Here is a 17,776-nt window from a genome sequence, read left to right as displayed (position 1 = left end):
TATATATTCCTAACTATGTACTTTCTCGGAACAAAGAAGAAGAAGAAGAAAAATCTTCACTGAGCGATTAATTGAGAATTTATTTTCCATCGTTTTACTTTTCGAAACTTTTCTCCTCTGATCTGGTCTAAGGTGGAGCGTTACAATATATAGCATAAAAGAATATTTATACAATGAAATCTTAGTTAAGCATAGTAATAGCTTAATTGGTTACGTTCGAGATTAATTGTTGACAGTTTGTCCGTAAAATAAGTATTGGAAAGAAAAAAAATATCATAACTCAATTACTCTTTCTGTCAATTTTTTGACACTTTTATTTGTCAAATATCAAATTTTAGCAATTTTATAGGAAACATATACAACTAAGATGCATTTTCCCTCACATTAAAACGACGAATTTTCATATCAAAGTTCACTCCATTTATTTTAGCGAAATCAACAGAAAGTATTGTATGGGCTAAAATTCGACCGAGAAAATTTGGTATGAAGAGACGATTATCACGACGATTTCAACTCGGCGTGGGGGGCTTGGCACGAGTCATCATGTGGCATGTCTGGGCCGAAGTCGAGTAGCAGGAATGTAAGTAACAGTTGGTATAGTCTTGGAACTTTCAAAAGGAATATTCTCTTGAACATTCTCTCTGTTGTACTTTTAGGGTTCTTTGGGAATATTCCCCAAGAATATATAGAGTAAGAGAGAGAAAGGAGAGGGGAGGGAAGGGGGGGGGGGGGTTCATTTGGGAGATAAGAACACATTTGTAAGATAAGCACTCAAGAAAAATACAAAGAACCACTTTTAGTAGAGATTCAATCTTTTTGTGAATTATTCTATTGTCATTTCCATCAAATCCAAGAAAGTGTGCAATATTCTCTAACATTCGTGTCACACAACATTGTCAGAGAAAATAATCCTTCACCCTCTTCAATATTGGGTGAATCTTCCCCTCTATTTACATTTATTGCCATTTAATATAGCTATTGTTCATCATTGTCCCTTCATTCAATCTTAACAGCATCATTTAACACATATTGAATGAAATTGGCTTGAAGGCACTTTCACCTCACTCGTATAAATACGTGCAGATCCGGAGCTTATTACGTTTAATTAGGATTTATCCATTATTTTCTTGTTTAATTAGTTTAACAAAAGATTTCATACTTTTTGGTCAAACAAGTATAACTAGTTTAACAAAAGTTCTTATGCCACAGCTAGGGATGGCAAACGGTGCAGTGCGGTGCGGTTGCGGGGCAAACTCGCATAAACCCGCGAGGATTTCAACCTGCCCCGCATGGCATTTGCACCCCATCCACCCGCCCCATACCCACACCCGCATTCAACCGCTCCGCCCCGCATAAGTAATTTTTTTTTTTCATTTTGCTAGTTTCTTTTCATAATTAATTGTTTTGCTGGATTTTCAATTTCATCGACCAAGAAAATGAAAAGCTCTTTTGTTGCCCCTGTACTGAATTGTTCAATTAGAATTGTATGATTTTTTAAGTGCAAAAATTAAAATAGTGATTTTTGTGTAATGAATCTTCATTAGATGATTTTGACGTGACAAATGGTAATAATTTAATCATAAAATATTTGTCTAAACAATATTTTATTTTCCTTTAAATGTCTAACTTTTTTCTTTTTTTCAAAACTTCTGACTTATTTAACATTTTTTTATGAAGTATCAATTATTTAAACAAATGTTCTGGTCTTTAAGGTTTGTCACCAACCTTGCTTATGTCTTATTGGATAATTTACAGAATATACAGTAGGCCAAATCAAGAAAAGTTGTGCAAACCCGCGTAAACCCGCATTGACCCGCAAATCGCCCCGCACCGCATCAGTCTTTTAAAAACTTATCTCAACCTCGCCCCGCCCCGCACCCGCCCCGCCCCGCATTACCTTAAGCCCGTCCCGCTCCGCATAGCCTTAAACCCGCACCGCCCCGCACTCGCACCGTCCCATTTGCCATCCCTAGCCACAGCCCACATTATATGTGACGGCCTTGCTAAGAAATTATAATTTGCTTAGAAATCTTTTGTACGTTGTATACTTTTTATTTTTGTTTTCGATTGTTCAGAATCCGAATTTCGTCCGTGCAAAACGATATTAAGTTTTGGCCTAATTTGAAGACAGAACTTAATTTTCTTGCGCAACAATAATAACATACTCAACGTAACCCCATACATTTCCCATTCTAACATGCAATTTACCACCGTTTTAAAAAGAAGAGGGCAAAATGGAAGAACGAATCTAATATTTTCCTATGATTTTGAACAACAATTCAGTTTTTCAAAAAGTAGGAAAACTTTTTCCCCCTTTAGAGTTTTCAAAGATAAACCTGCTTAAGACATTGATTAATATGACCTTTTACACTATCAAAAGTTGTTATTAGACCCAGTTTTAAAATCTAGTTGTATGTTCTAATGTCTAGATCAATTAGACAAATACACCAATAATTTATAATTTAATATTACATCAATATTGTTGGGTCCAAGCGCTGATTCTTTTTTTCTTTTCTAACTACATACAAAGATTCTTATGTCATAAACATTGTATTCTTCGTAACATTTGTAACATAGGCCATAGTTTAAAACCAATTTAATTTTTTTTGAATTGTACATTTGATGTCTACACCACAATGGTGGCTTTTGCTGGGAAAAAAAATCAAGTATTATCAAACTCGTTGACGTTCACGAAAGGGATTGTGGTCCAAAAATAATTTGTGCTTTACTTTTAAGAATCGGTCCGAAAAGGATGTTATACAAATAAGTAGCCAGATTAAATGTTTATTTTTTTCTAGCCGGTATGCATAGATCATACATTGATTATACATAGTTATGCATATGTTATACATGAATTATACATCAAACCGGCTATTTTTAATTTAAGAGATTATGTGAGCGGCTATTTGGGTTAACTCTTCTATTTTTAATTGCAAAAAGCTGTCACAGTGGCTCATTCTCTTGGGAGAAATTCAAAAATAGCCAGATTTACAAGTGGCCATTCAAAAATAGCCACAGTTTCAAAAGTAATTGAAATTTAGCCACTTTCATGTAAAGATAAATCTGAACGAAAACACTGTTTCAAATCCGGAAAATACTCCAGCATAATATACTGGAGTTCCAGCATAAGTATACTGGAACTCCAGCATATTATAATGGAGTTCCAGCATAAGTATACCGGAACTCCAGCATAATATACTGGAGTTCCAGTATAATATACTGGTCCAGCATAATATGCTGGAAGTTCATACCCAGATGCTCCAATCTCCCGTATATTATGCTGGAACTTTCCGCGTGTTGGAGTTTTAGCATAATATGCTGGAAGTTCATACACAGGTACACCGATCTCCAGTATAATATGCTGGACCGGTTCCTGTTGCAGCAAAATAGTGGCTATTTTTCAATGACTCTGCAAACGCTGGCTATTTTTGAATGACCAGTCCGAAAACTAGCTAGCCCGTACTATTTTTACCATTCTCTACGCATTACTGGTACAGCCATACTATATAAAATTACCAATCAAACATTTAATCTAATCACAAATGGTTAACGATAAGATCCTTTTAACAATAGGTTTTGGACTTTATGGTTTCACTGAATATTGATGTTTATCGAATCGATTCGCAACTAATATTCGAGTGAGTAATTAATCCAGAAAACAATTGAGTGGACAGAGACAAAATTCTGTTTAAAAAGTACATGAATCCTTTTCAGAATCAAGATTAATGAATGCATTAAGGTAAACCAATAACTATCAGGTACCCCTCCCCAGAGCATAACATAAAGAAACACCAATTAAGAAAATTTCAATCAATTAGTTCAGTTAACATTATGTTCCACATCAATCATCATCATCTACGTGTGGCTTATCTACCCGCCCCCACAAACCACGACGAACATTTCCAAGTTTTTATTTTTTTATTTTTCAATTTGAAAACAATTAACTACTACTATATATACATAAATAATGTGATATCGTTTTACCCTATTATGTTATTTCAAACACAATTATAGGTAACCGTCCATAGATATTAGAATTAATAATCTGAAAAACTAGACGTGATACCTATTATAACAAGTGAAGCTGAGACCACAATATAGAGAGAAACCATGATATTGTTTACCCTAAAAAATGGATAATAATTAAATTTATATGTGGTTTTAAGGATACGCGGATTAATTCAATACAAATGATAAATTGCGTTAGATTAAGCAGATAAAAGACGTGATAAATTATCAAACCGATAATAAGAGTGATCCCGAACTCAATAACAACTTAATGAAGTGCCTGCCTTCGATCCCCGGTTCACACTAATGAAGAACTGATGAATCAAAGTAAGAATTTTTACTAACAGACAATAAGAGTATATTGCTTTGATATGCGTGTTACAATCTGTCCCATGAATAATAAGCTTTCCCCTTTATATAGTAGGGGAGTTTTACCCTAAGTACAATTCTAAAAAAGGTAAAAATCTTCCGTCTCACCAATCACTGATTTTTTGCCGATACGAGTCGAGATTCACGCTGTGATATCCGGTTAGGCACGGACATCACGACCCTTTGTTAGTCATGTGCAACTGCTTGGTAATGTTCTCCGAAGTCTCAATCTTCAAATCTGACCTCGAGGATATGGTTCCGATATCCCCGAGGGCAGGTGTTTTGCCCGAGCCCCGATACGAGGGGTTCTTCGCTCTGACTCCGATACATTACGGTCACGTTCTTGCTCCGTTTGGCTCACCGGAAAGTGGAGTCATGCAGCGAGCTCGGTTTTTACCCGTATACAGATAGTCCCTTCGTTTCTCAGAGAGTAGGCTTGCCGAAACGATGGAAAATGACAGATTACTCCGGTTCTTTCATTCCTACGTTACGATGGGGAGCCGAAATGTCCCTTCAATCGCGTTGTTTTGACTTCGGACACGTGTCGCTCACCGGCAGGTTGCCTCCGAATGAGAAGCGTCGGATGTTTCCTTATTAAAGCCTCATTCCTTTGTCCTTTTTCTACTTTCCGATCAAACCGCTATCTTCAAGCCTTCCAACCCATTGTCAAAACCTTCTTCAAATCTTCATATCTTCATCCTTGTTCTTCAATATTCATTGCAATCTCCAGATTTCTACCCGAAATTTCTTCAAATCTTCATACCCTGTTCTTTATCTTCAAAACCCGGTTTTCCAAAACTTCGTGTTTATTTCTCAAATTTTCAAACACCACCCAGATGACAATGGCAAAAACATCGAAAACCGTTCCTCAACAAGTTGCCTCTTCTTCTTCCCAACCGGCCGCTGATACTGAAGCGGTTAACCCTGAGGTGGTTGTCGTCGAAATGGCTTCCCCCATTGTGGCTGCAAACGAACCGGCCGCCGAGCCTCCTTTGTCGGCGTTCATCCCCGGGGGATGCTCAATTGTAGACGACTTCAAGGTCGAGAAGCCTTCTGCAAACAGGACCGGGGCGAAGGAGTCTCGAGAAATATATGCTCTGTGACCGAGAACATCCTTCCCATAGTTCGTAAGGACTGCCGTTGGGAAGGCAAGGATGTAGTAGTCCTCGGGCCCGAGGACGCCGTTGCTACCCATGTGGATGGGTACTTAAGTGTTTACACTTATCACTTCACATTGGGCCTGGTGGACCCGATCGTCCTAGGATTTTGCAAGAGGTACGAGGTGTACCTCGGGCAAATCCATCCATCATTGTGGAGGATCGTGACCCTCCTCCATTACTTCGTGAACAAGACCGAATCTTGTCGGTTCACGATCGACCACCTGCTCCGATTATACAGTCCCCGGATGCTCCGAGGGGCACTGATCGAGCTTACATGCCGGGCTAGCAAGCCCCCTTCTCCAGTATCGACGAAGATCGAGACCGGGGCTGGCAGGGACATTTTGTCCAAGTGAAGACCGAGGATTTGATCCCTCTGGAATACATGACATTCCCTGAGAAATGGAATGCGTCTCGTAAGTACAACTCCTTCTTTCAACATCGATATTTCTTCTTATTCCATTTCTATCTTCTCATTCATGTTTGTGGCTGTGCAGCTGTTGCTCGGGTTCTGAATGCGGTCCCCCGGTTAAAGGAGTGGATCGAGGGCATCTTCACTCAGATGTCCTACTTCGAGCGCATATGGCGCGGACTATCGAAGGGCCTATGGGAGGACTGTTGTCATGGTAAAGCCTCTTTCCGTGTAGCCAACACTATACCTACACCCTTTATTTTGTTAACTCCTCTTCCTTCTTTGTTGTTGCAGGTTTGCCTAAGACCACTGAACTTAGGCCTTCGGAAGGGGATGGAGATGTGCCTCTGTCCGTTGATCCCTCCGTTGCTGCCACGGAGGAAATTAAGAAGAGTATAAGAAAACCCTCGGCCTCCCCGAGCTCCGAGGTGAAGAAACCGAAGAAGCGGGTGCTCCGCAAGCCCAAGAGGGGCTCCAATTCCCGGGTGCCTGCCTCCGACTCCCTCATCCGGCTTAGGGACAAGCCAGAGGATAACTCAATGCATCCGAGAGGGATACTCGCGAGGCCGACCCTCCTCCAGCTCAGAAAGCCGACGCGGATCCCCAGGGTGAAACTTCCCAAGATGCAGACTCTGCACCAAAGGAAGTGTCCGGCGTGATTGAGATCTCGAGGACGTTTCCTACACCGAGTCTATGCTCGAGGAGGCCTAAGCGAGGAAGGAGAAATCTAACGAAGGGCCTCATGGCATGGACAATCGCCTTCGTTCCTTTTTCCACGATGTGGATTCGTCCGCCTTGGAGGACTTTTCCAGGCTGGGTGATCTGGAAGTGCCGAGAAAGGATCTGTCTTCAGAAGCCGGCGGGCTAAACTTGAGCCTAAAGTTAATCAACCAGTTCCCCGTCCCAAGTGTGAATCTCTACCGTAGAGGTCGATAAGCATCACTGTCTCGGAGGATGCCCCGGTTCTTTCTGCTCCCTTGGGAGTAGCGAGCTACCACCGATGCGTGGTGACCGAAGAAGACCAGGCGAAAATGAATGAGGTGGACGTTCCGTGCCTGTTCAATGAGGCGCAGCAGGTAATGAATCAGGTAAGGCATCATTGCATTGTTCCGAACTTTGATTTAGTTCTTGATATTTCTCATGTCTTTTTTCTTTTACCCTTTTGCAGGCCTCGGTACTTCATCACGAAAGGTTTTTTCGGTACCGGACTAAGGTCAACCAGCTCAAGCTTGAGGTCAAGGAGCTTGTCGAGAAAAGAGATATGTACAAGCTCCTCAGCGAGCAACACGAAGAGGCCATCAAGGGCCTTCAGGACGAGCTGGACGAGGCTTCGAACCTGAGGCGGGAATATGCCGATATGGTTAAAAAGGTAAAGGTTTTTGAGGTTAGCAATGAATACTTAGCCATGGCTACTAACAACCAAACCTCGTAGATTCAGCAGAAGATTGACCAGATCGACCAACTCCGAGCAGAAATGAATGAGGTCCAAGCCATGGCCGATGTTTGGAAGAGCAAAATGGATCGGCTGGCTTCAGAGAAGGAAATCGTCTAGGTGCAGATGGCATCGGTAGAGGTTCAACTTCGGGAGGCAAAAGAGAAAGCCAATAAGCGGTCCCAGCTGAACGATGAACTCCGAGCGCAATTGAGCTCGGCTCTGGCAGAGTGGGATGCCCTCAGTAGTGAATGTGAAGCTATAAATGCTCAAATGTGCACAACCTCCACCGATGCTGAAGAGATGGTGGCCCAGTATAGGGCCGATGTCGAAGCAGCCTAGGCCTGCCTAAAGACCACTATTGAGTATGTGAGGCGGTTATCTCGGAGGGAGACCCTAGAAGAGATCCATGCTCGAGGCTTCGACCTATCTACCGAGATCGAGGAGGCAAAAAGACTTAGGATCGAGGCCAAGAAGCTAGCTGATCCCGAAGACGAAGAGGGCTCCGAGGGCTCTGAAAAATCCGAACGCCCTGATGGTGCCGATGATGGGTCGAGTTCATGTGAAGATCAGGCGTGGATGCCTTAGGGTTATTTTTGTTTTTGCTTTTGTATCCTGTACATATATTTTGTTGAGGCCTTTTTTGTAGGCCTTTGTAAAGAAAGATATAACGGAATATAAAAAAAATTTCCTTTTGGCAATTTTCAAGTCTATTATCCTCAACATCTTTTACGATTGCAAATTTTTCTAATGCCTTAGCACAGAATCTAACGTAGTAATAAGTCATTTTTTGGAGGTCCGAACAAGAGCTGTCCTCGATGCAATTTTCACTCGAACTTATTGAAGCTCGGAGTGACCAGAATTTTTTCCGAAGATGCTTGTTTAAATGTTTTTACACTATATCTTTGTCGAGGGTAACTTTTGAACAGGTTTGGAATTTTGTTGAAGGCCTTATGTTTTGATTACGGGCTTCGGACGTCTCCGAGCCATTTTTTAGGGTGGCCGTAGTCTTTTAGGTTTAGGCACTGCCTAATAGGTTTTGTGCCTCCGGGTTTCGATAACCCGAGCCGCCTGAACTTGTCTCGGACGATAGTCCCCGAGTGGGGGTAGCCCTTTGGGCTCGGATAAGAGTGGACCTTGGGCTCGATACTTTCTGGGTAGTAATAGCGCTTAGGCTTGATACTTTTAAGAAGCAAAAATATTTGTTAGCAAGGTAGAAACTTTCTTTCATTTCTATACGAAACATACAAGATTGTAAGCATGAAAAGGCTCGTATTAAGGCCAAGGTGGCCTACGTGGGCACGGTTTACTTGGCCGTTTGGCCCTTATAATAAACATTAACCACCGATCCTAGACTGTTCGAACATAAAATTTCCTTCCTTGCTAAAAACGATGACCCAAGGGTAATGCCCCCAGTATTCGAGGTCGATCTTTGAGAGGGCTCGAATACTGTTGATGCGACCATTGACTCCGATTGAAAACTAGTCTTTGATTCTAAGTTAGCATGGTTTACTATTGCCTCGTTAAAAACCTTTCAAAAAACCCATTTGGGACAAAACCGGTTCAAGGGAAAAAGAGTGCAACACGCGCTTTCAGACCTAACTGCCACATTCTCCATTGGTTATATCCTACAAGTTTTTGTCCAATTCGTAATATTAAAGAAAAGTGAATGAGGTCGTACCTTAGCAGTAATATCGTTTTAAGTAGGTCACATTCAAGTTGTTTGGTAGCTGTGCGCCATTTCCTGCTTCGAGTTTACATGAACCTTCCCAATTCGGTCCTAGCTTCCATTCGTTCGGGTTCCAGGTGTTATGTGTTACTCTTCTTAACACCAAATCCCCAATGTTGAAGTGTCGGAGGCTAGCTCTACGATTGTAATATCTTTCTATCCGTTGCTTTTTGACGGCCAGTCGGACTAGAGCGGCCTCGTACCTCTCATCCAATAGTTCTAGGATCGTGCTCATGGCCTCGCCGTTTGATTCTTCGGCTGCATATTATAACCTGAGGCTTGGTTCTCCCACCTTGACCGGTATTAAATCTTCGGCACTGTAGACCAACAAAAACGGGGTGGCCCTGGTACTGGATTTTGAGGTCGTGCGGTATGCCCATAAGATTTCGGGCATAATTTCCTTCCATTTTCCTTTGGCATTGGTAAACCTTTTCTTAAGGTTTTGAAGGATTGTCTTGTTCGTCGATTCCGCCTTTCTGTTCCCCCTAGGATGACAAGGTGTTGATAAGATCTTTTTGATCTTATGTTCCTCGAAAAATTTGCTTACCTTGCTGCCGATGAACTGCTTCCCGTTATCACACACTATCTCGGCCGGTATACCGAACCGACATATTATGTTGTCCCAAATAAAGTCGATGACTTCTCTTTCCCGGACCTTTTCAAACACTTGAGCTTCGACCCATTTAGAGAAATAGTCAGTCATAAATAGTATAAATTGAGCCTTACCGGGTTCCCGCGGTAGGGGACCGGCGATGTCCATCCCCATTTCATGAATGGCCAGAGCGATAGGATCGAGTGTAGCAACTCCTCGGGTTGGTGGATCATTGGTGCGTGCCTCTGACAGCCATCGCATTTACGCACAAAGTCTTTCGCATCTTTCTCTATGTTAATCCAGTAATAGACGGCTCTGATTATCTTACAAACCAACAATTCTGCCCCCGAATGGTTTCCGCAGGTGCCTTCGTGAACTTCCTTCAAAACATATTCGGTGCCAAGCATATGGGCGAGTGGGCCATCAAACATTCTTCTGAATAGAGTTTCTTCGAACAGGCTAAACCTGGCTGCCTACGTGCGCAGAGCTCTCGATTCTTTGGGATCCGAGGGCAACTTCCTAGTCTTTAAATAGACTATATACTTGTTTCTCCAGTCCCCAGTTAAACTTGTTGAGTTTATCTCGGCATGGCCTTCTTCCATACTGATTTCATGAGTTGTACGACCGTTCTCGAGCTGAATTCATCATCATCAACCGACAAACCCAAGTTAGCCAGAGTATCGGCCTCGCTGTTTTGATCCGGGGCACGTGTTGTAGGGTCCATTCCTTGAATCGATGTAGCGTTACCTATAGTTTATCCAAGTACGCATTCGTTCCTCTTTCACTTCGGCCCCCAAGCTTTTAGCTAGTTCGAGACCTACAATCATGGCCTCATACTCGACCTCATTATTAGTCAATTTCTCAGTTCTAATAGATTGCCTAACTACGTTACCCGTAGGCGGCTTCAACACGATGCCGAGTCGGAACCTTTTGCGTTCGAGGCACCGTCCGTATAGAGGGTACAAATTCTCGAGGAAGTCCCCGAGGTCAACAACAATTCCTTTTCGACTTCGGGTATTTAGGCCGGCGTAAAGTCGACCACGAAGTTTGCCAAAATTTGAGATTTGATGGTGGTTCGGGGTCGATATTCGATATCGTACCCGCTAATTTCCATGGCCCATTTGGCCAATCGTCCCGAGAGCCGGGTTTGTGAATTATGTTCCTCAATGGGTATGTAGTTACGACACATATGGGATGTTATTGAAAATATGACTTTAACTTCCTGGAGGCGCTTAGCAAAGCGAGCGCCAATTTCTCCAGGTGAGGATACCTTGTTTTGGCCTCGCCTAGAGTCCTGCTAACATAATAGATAGGAAATTGCGTACCTTCCTCTTCCCGGACTAAGACTCCACTTATCGCTATCTCAGATACCGCTAAGTACAGGTACAACTTCTCGTCTGCCTTCAGAGTATGAAGCAAAGGTGGACTCGAAAGGTACTGTTTGAGTTCTTGCAAAGCTTGCTGGCACTCTAGGGTCCACGAAAAGTTATTTTTCTTCTTCAATAATGAAAAGAACCGGTGGCTCTTATAGGAAGACCTTGATATGAACCGACCCAGGGCGACTATGCGTCCGGTCAGCCTCTGAATGGCCTTGACATTGTCCACCACGGTGATGTCTTCTATAGCTTTGATTTTGTCGGGATTGATCTTGATTCCCCGGTTAGATACCATGAATCCAAGGAACTTCCCGAACTCGACCCCGAATGCACATTTCTCCGGGTTCAGCTTTATATTGTATTTCTTCAATATGTCGAAGGTTTCCTTTAAATGTTCCAAATGGTTCTCTGCTCGCAGGGACTTAACTAACCTGTCGTCAATGTAAACCTCCATTGATTTTTCTTTTTGTTCTTCAAACATCTGGTTTACTAGGCGTTGATATGTGGCACCGACATTTTTTAGTCCAAACGGTATTACATTATAAAAATAGGTGCCGAATTTAGTGATGTTTTTTCTTGATCGCCCAGGACCATCTGGATTTGGTTGTACCCGGAATAGGCGTCGAGAAAATAGAGTATCTCGTGGCCGGTCGTCGCATCGATCATGCGATCAATGTTAGGCAAAGGAAAAGAGTCCTTAGGGCATGTTCAAGTCTTTGTAATCTACACACATTCTTAACTTATTTCCCTTTTTAGGCACTACCACTATTTAGCTAACCAGTCCGGGTTCTTAACTTCCCGAATGCAACCTATTTTAAGGAGTTTGGATACCTCATCTTTGATGAATGCATGTTTGACTTTGGACCGAGGCCTCCTCTTCTGCTTACCGGGTGGAACTTCGGATCCAAGCTCAGCTTATGGGTAGTTATTTCTGGCGGGATACCTGTCATATCAAGATGAGACCAAGCAAAACAATCCATATTAGCTATAAGGAATTCAATGAGTTTTTTCCTGAGCTCGAGAGTTAACCCCGTACCCAGGTATACCTTCCGATCGGGCAAATGTTAGATCAATATTACTTGTTCCAGCTCCTCGACTGTTGACTTGGTGGCATCGGAATCATCAGGGGCGACAACGACCAGAAAACTCCGTAATCATCATCCTTGCCTACTTATTGCTTATCTGGTTCGGTCGGGACATGCGTCGGTGATTGCTATTTAGTTTTTTCCTTCCTAACCGATTTTGGGTTCTTTGATGTCGAGAGGACGGACACCAGGATTACCTCTTCGACCGCGAACATTTCTTTTACGGTCGGCTGTTCTCCGTAAACTGTTTTGATTCTTCCCGGTGTGGGGAACTTTAATGCCTGGTGTAGTATCGAGGATATTGCCCTCATGTTGTGAATCCACGTTCTTCTAAACAGAGTGTTGTACCTCATATCTCCCTTGATGACGTAGAACTTCGTTTCCTGAATGGTTCCGGCGGTGTTCACTGGCAGGGTTATCTCTCCTTTAGTAGTTTCACACACCATGTTGAATCCGTTTAAACCTCGGACTGCATGCACTATTTGGTCTTGTAAACCTATCTGTTCCACGACACTCGATCTGATGATATTGGCCGAGCTACCTGGATCAATTAACACACACTTAACTCGAGATTTATTTATGAGTTTAGATATTACCAGTGCATTGTTATGTGGTTGTACGATGCCTTCAGCATCCTCGTCGTTGAAAGATACGGTTCCCTCTGGTATATAATCTCGAGTCCATTTTTCCTTTGTAATGGAAACCTTAGTGCGCTTTAGCATCGGTCCTTGAGGGATGTCAAATCCACCAATGATCATGTTAATGACGCGCTGAGGTTCCTCTTGCTCGGTCTGCTTGTTGGAGTCCCTATTCCTGAAGTGATTTTTGGCTCGATCACTCAGAAATCCTCGGAGGTGTCCGTTATTGAACAATCGGGCTACTTCTTCTCTCAGTTGTCGGCAGTCTACGGTTCTGTGGCCGTGAGTGCCATGATACTTACACATTAGGTTGGGGTCCCTTTGGGCAAGATCATACTGCAACGGTTAAGGCCATTTGGTATCTTTGATATGCCCAATGGCGGTTATGATGCTAGCAGCGTCGACACTGAAGTTGTATTCCGATAATCTCGGTACCTCCTGCGCCCCTAGTGCCTTCTCGAAACTGTTTTTATTCATGAGTCCCCGACTATTGTGGCCTCGATCGTTCCTTTTTTCACTCATGGCAGGGTTGCATCCTGATCCATTGCCCCTTCGATCTCCGTTGTATGGTTGATACCGATCTCTACTCGGTCTTGGTTCATGGTCATAGGCTCTTTTAGACCTGCCATTAGCTCTGATGGGATACACGGACCTAGAGGCCCCCCCGAGCTAATCATCCCCCACTCTGATTTTCGATTGGTACCTATTATAGACGTCAGCCCAAGTTACCGCCGGGTATTCGATCAAATTATGTTTCAGCTGCAATGAAGCCAAAGAGCTTTGGGGGTTGAGTCCTTGAGTGAATGCTTGAACAACTCAATCGTCCTCAACCGGGGGAAGATCCATCCTTTCCATTTAAAACCTCAACACGAACTCCCTGAGCATTTCGTTATCTCTTTGCTTGACTTTAAAGAGGTCTGATTTTCTGGTCTCGACTTTGATGGCCCCGACATGAGCTTTTACGAAGGCATCCGCAAGCATAACAAACGAGTCAATGGAATTAGGGGGCAGGTTGTGATACCATATCATTGCCCCTTTAGACAGGGTTTCCCCGAACTTTTTCAGTAGAACTAACTCGATTTCGTCATCTTCCAAGTCATTTCCCTTGATGGCACACGTGTAGGAGGCCGTGTTCATTCGGATCCGTGGTCCCGTTATACTTTGGAATTTCGGGCATACGAAACTTCTTCGGGATCGGTTTTGGAGCTGCGCACGGAGGGAAAGGCTTTTGGACTAACTTCTTGGAATCCAGGCCTTTCAATATCGGGGGTGCTCTTGGGATTTGATCAACCCTGGAGTTATAGGTCTCCACTTTTTTGTCAATTGCTTCGATTTTCTTTTCTCCCGATTCCACCCGTTTTGTTAGTTCTGCATCTTTATTATCTGCGATTGGCCCCGGGTTCAGCTTCAGCCGGTCTTTCTGTGGCCGGTTCATTTCTGCGAGTGTTTTCCAGGGATGGTTCGGGCTCATCTCTGCTAGGGGCGCGACTTTGTTTCTCTAACTTGGCTATTGCTTCCTGTTGAGCCTGTAACATTTTGAAGATCACCCGCAAGTTGATCCCATCACCTTCGTCGTCGTGTGTACTCCAGGCTACCGATCGGGCTCCTACGAATACTGTTTTTGGGGTCGGTAGGCAAGTTTGCTTCGATAGCCACATGTGAGTTAGCATCGATCGGGTCCGCGACTAGAACTCCGTGGGAGTCAGCAGGGAGCACCTCTTTCTGGGCACCACATTGTTGTTTTCGCCATGGTATCCAGACTCAACATCAACGTTCAAATGGGAAGATTGGGAATTTGACATTTTTAATTTGACCTGAAATTAAAAACTCAAAGAACAAGTGTAAAATATAATGCATTATGGAAATTTGTATCAAATTGCCACTATTATCCCTAGCCCCACGGTGTGCGCTAAACTATTTACCCTTAAAACGGATAACGATTAAATTTATATGTGGTTTTAAGGATACGCGGATTAATTCAATACAAATGATAAATTGCGTTCGAATAAGCAGATAAAAGACGTAATAAATTATCAAACCGATAAGGAGAATGATCCCGGACTCAATAACAACTTAATGAAGTGCCTGCCTTCGATCCCGGGTTCACACTAATGAAGAACTGATGAACCAAAGTAAGAATTTTGAATAACAGAGAATAAGAGTATATTGCTTTGATATGCGTGTTACAATGTGTCCCATGAATAATAAGCTTTCCCCTTTATATAGTAGGGGAGTTTTACCCTAAGTACAATTCTAAAAAAGATAAAAATCTTCCGTTTCGCCAATCACTGATTTTCTGCCGATACGAGCCGAGATTCACGCCGTGATATCCGGTTAGGCACGGACATCACGACCCTTTGTTAGTCGTGTGCAGATGTTCGCCGAAGTCTCAATCCTCAAATCGGACCTCGAGGATATGGTCCCGATATACCCGAAGGCAAGTGTTTTGCCCGAGCCCCGATACGAGGGGTTCTTTTCTCTGACTCCGATACATTACGGTCACGTTCCTGCTCCGTTTGGCTCACTGGGAAGTCGAGTCATGCAGCGAGCTCGGTTTTACCCGTATACAAATATGTAAAAAGTACTCTAAACAGGTAAGTAATAACAGTAAAAGAGTTAAAATACACCTACCGCCAACCCTGTCCCATATGAGGATTTGAACGTTTCGACATGAATTTCGAAAAATTTAATATTGTCAAAATTAATAAGTTTGTATGAGAGCCTTCTTTGTATTGTCACTTAGTTCACCCGTTGAGAGAGGATATAGCTGACCATCGAATAAAATAAAGAATCTGAAGCATTTACTAATTTAATAATATGGATTGTGATAAAAATGATTTACAAATAATTTAGGATGTTAAGTTTTGTATAAAAAGCATGCAATCCAAGTAGTTACAAAATCTCAGAAACAAAAAGGAAAACTAGGAAAAGATAGAAATTTATGGGTTCTTTAACAGCTTCACCACAATTACTAGTAGTAGACTTCAATAATGAAAAACTAAGGCCAGGCACAGCCACTTGGGAATCTACATGTAAAGATATCAGGTTTGCCTTTGAAAACCATGGATGCTTCATAGCACTTTATGACAAAATCTCACCCCAGCTTCAAAAATCCATTTTTCAAGCTTCACAACAATTATTTGAGCTCCCTTTAGAGAAAAAAGTTCTAAACACCAATGAAAAACCCTATCATGGTTATGTTGGCCAAATTCCATTTCTACCTAATCATGAAGCCTTTGGAATTGACTATGCAACTACTACTCAAGGTATTCAAAGCTTTTCCAACCTCATGTGGCCTCAAGGAAACGACTTTTTTTGGTAGGCGAATTCAGAATTTAAATTTATTCGGTTCAAAATATATCTGACATATTTATACCGTGGAGTACATTTTTAAACTTCTTTCGGCATACTCACATATATTGTTCAATATTACCTGCCTTTCTTGAGCCGATGGTCTATCGAAACAGCCTCTCTACCTTCACAAGGTAGGAGTAAGGTTTGCATATACATTACCCTCCCCAGACCCCTCTTGTGGGACCGCACTAAGTATGTTCTTATAGTTGTTCTACATATATTGTTCGATATGAAATCATTGGATTTAGTTGAACTCATTCTAGATACGTCTCTGATCACAACTTTATACTTCGATTTACACTTAGAAAATAATTCATTTTTTGTTTTTTTGCCTTTGTTATAGTGAGAATTCGTTGATGTTTTCAAAGATTGTGGCGGAGTTGGACCAGAGAGTTGTAAGAATGCTATTCGAAAGCTATGGAGTAGAGAAGAACTGTGAATCATACCTTGAATCAACCACGCATCTACTTCGATACCTGAAGTATGACGCACCAAATACAAAGGAAAATAGTATGGTTTTTCCCCCACATACTGATAAAACATTCACGACCATACTATATCAAAATCACATTTCAGGCTTGGAAATTCAAACTCGAGATGGACAATGGTTAACTCTGGATTTCCCACCCTCTTCTTTTGTAGTCATGGCTGGTGAAGCATGCAGAGTAAACTTTAAACTTTCTCGCGATCTTATATATTTTTATTTACTGTCAGTGTATAGAAGTTAAACTTTTTAAATTTTACAGGGGTGGAGCAATGATCGCGTTCTTACGCCTGTCCATAAGGTGATTATGGATATAAGTGGGAATGAAACAAGATACACTGTTGGAATATTTACTTTTCTAAAGGATGATAAAATGATAGAAGTGGCAGAAGAACTAGTTGATGAAGAACATCCATTGCAGTTTAAGCCATTTGTTCATATTGATTTGATAAAGTTTTTTGACACAGAACGTGGTCGGAGATCGCAGAATTTAGTCAAAGACTTTTGTGGTGTTTGATAATCACGTTTAATTAATACTTAATAATATCCTAGCTGTTTTCCATGTAATTTGCGTCTACTCTTGTCTCTTTAATTTTTGTATTCCTGCCGAGTAATTTACTTCTTCTGTTGCTTGTATGTATAATGAATCCAATAAGATATACATTGTACGTGATATATAGTTGTGCAATGTGTTCTCGTTTTTAGATGATGAATATTGTTTGCCAACTTTTAAAATTTCGTGGGAATTAATGCTGAAAACACCCTAATTTTTAATCTGCAGGTTAGATCTTACTACTACTACTACTCTTCTACAAAAGCCTAGTGTGCTTAGAGGAATTTCTTTCACGCTCTAATTTAGTGACGAAAAGACAATTTGTTGATCTTTTTTTCCTTACAAACAAAATAGTCACCTATTTGCGTTTCGAAGTCTAAGGAAATAAAATAAAATCGCATTCCACTACTAGAAAACTGTCAAAATCCATCTAGACCATACCGACCGAAATTGATCGAAAAGTAATACCGACCGAAATCGGTCGGAAATAAAGTAAATTGATCGAAAAAGTCAAACAACAAATTGTAAATAAAAATACCGACCGCAATCGGTCGGAAAACATGGTCCCACAAAAAAAGAAACTTTGC

General features: G+C 41.9%; 2 protein-coding genes across 2 annotated transcripts; one reads left to right on the top strand and one right to left on the bottom strand.

The window, feature by feature from the left end:
• Positions 11,991 to 14,233, bottom strand: LOC109228072. The gene is made up of 4 exons (XM_019393254.1): positions 13,916 to 14,233; positions 12,757 to 13,134; positions 12,509 to 12,660; positions 11,991 to 12,018 (listed from the first exon to the last, which is right to left on the bottom strand). The coding sequence occupies exons 1-4, from the start codon at positions 14,231 to 14,233 to the stop codon at positions 11,991 to 11,993; spliced, it is 876 nt and encodes a 291-aa protein (XP_019248799.1).
• LOC109228366 (probable 2-oxoglutarate-dependent dioxygenase AOP1) lies at positions 15,675 to 17,342 on the top strand. The gene is made up of 3 exons (XM_019393511.1): positions 15,675 to 16,116; positions 16,496 to 16,817; positions 16,899 to 17,342. Exons 1-3 carry the CDS (start codon positions 15,740 to 15,742, stop codon positions 17,151 to 17,153), a joined length of 954 nt encoding a protein of 317 aa, XP_019249056.1. The 5' UTR covers positions 15,675 to 15,739; the 3' UTR covers positions 17,154 to 17,342.

This window comes from Nicotiana attenuata, chromosome 6, assembly GCF_001879085.1.
Source record: "Nicotiana attenuata strain UT chromosome 6, NIATTr2, whole genome shotgun sequence".
NCBI classification, from domain to species: Eukaryota; Viridiplantae; Streptophyta; class Magnoliopsida; order Solanales; family Solanaceae; genus Nicotiana; species Nicotiana attenuata.
This window is presented reverse-complemented; position numbering and strand designations above follow the sequence as displayed.

Excerpts from the sequence above, each read along its gene's own strand:
- LOC109228072 (XM_019393254.1), bottom strand. The coding sequence starts at position 14,233 with ATGAACCGGCCACAGAAAGACCGGCTGAAGCTGAACCCGGGGCCAATC. Across the intron at positions 13,135-13,915 it reads ATGAACACGGCCTCCTACAC|TATGATCTTGCCCAAAGGGA; the intron begins GTGTGCCATCAA and ends TAACCGTTGCAG. Across the intron at positions 12,661-12,756 it reads AACCACATAACAATGCACTG|ATAGGTTTACAAGACCAAAT; the intron begins GTAATATCTAAA and ends GTCGTGGAACAG.
- LOC109228366 (XM_019393511.1), top strand. The coding sequence starts at position 15,740 with ATGGGTTCTTTAACAGCTTCACCACAATTACTAGTAGTAGACTTCAAT. Across the intron at positions 16,117-16,495 it reads CAAGGAAACGACTTTTTTTG|TGAGAATTCGTTGATGTTTT; the intron begins GTAGGCGAATTC and ends CCTTTGTTATAG. Across the intron at positions 16,818-16,898 it reads TGGCTGGTGAAGCATGCAGA|GGGTGGAGCAATGATCGCGT; the intron begins GTAAACTTTAAA and ends TAAATTTTACAG.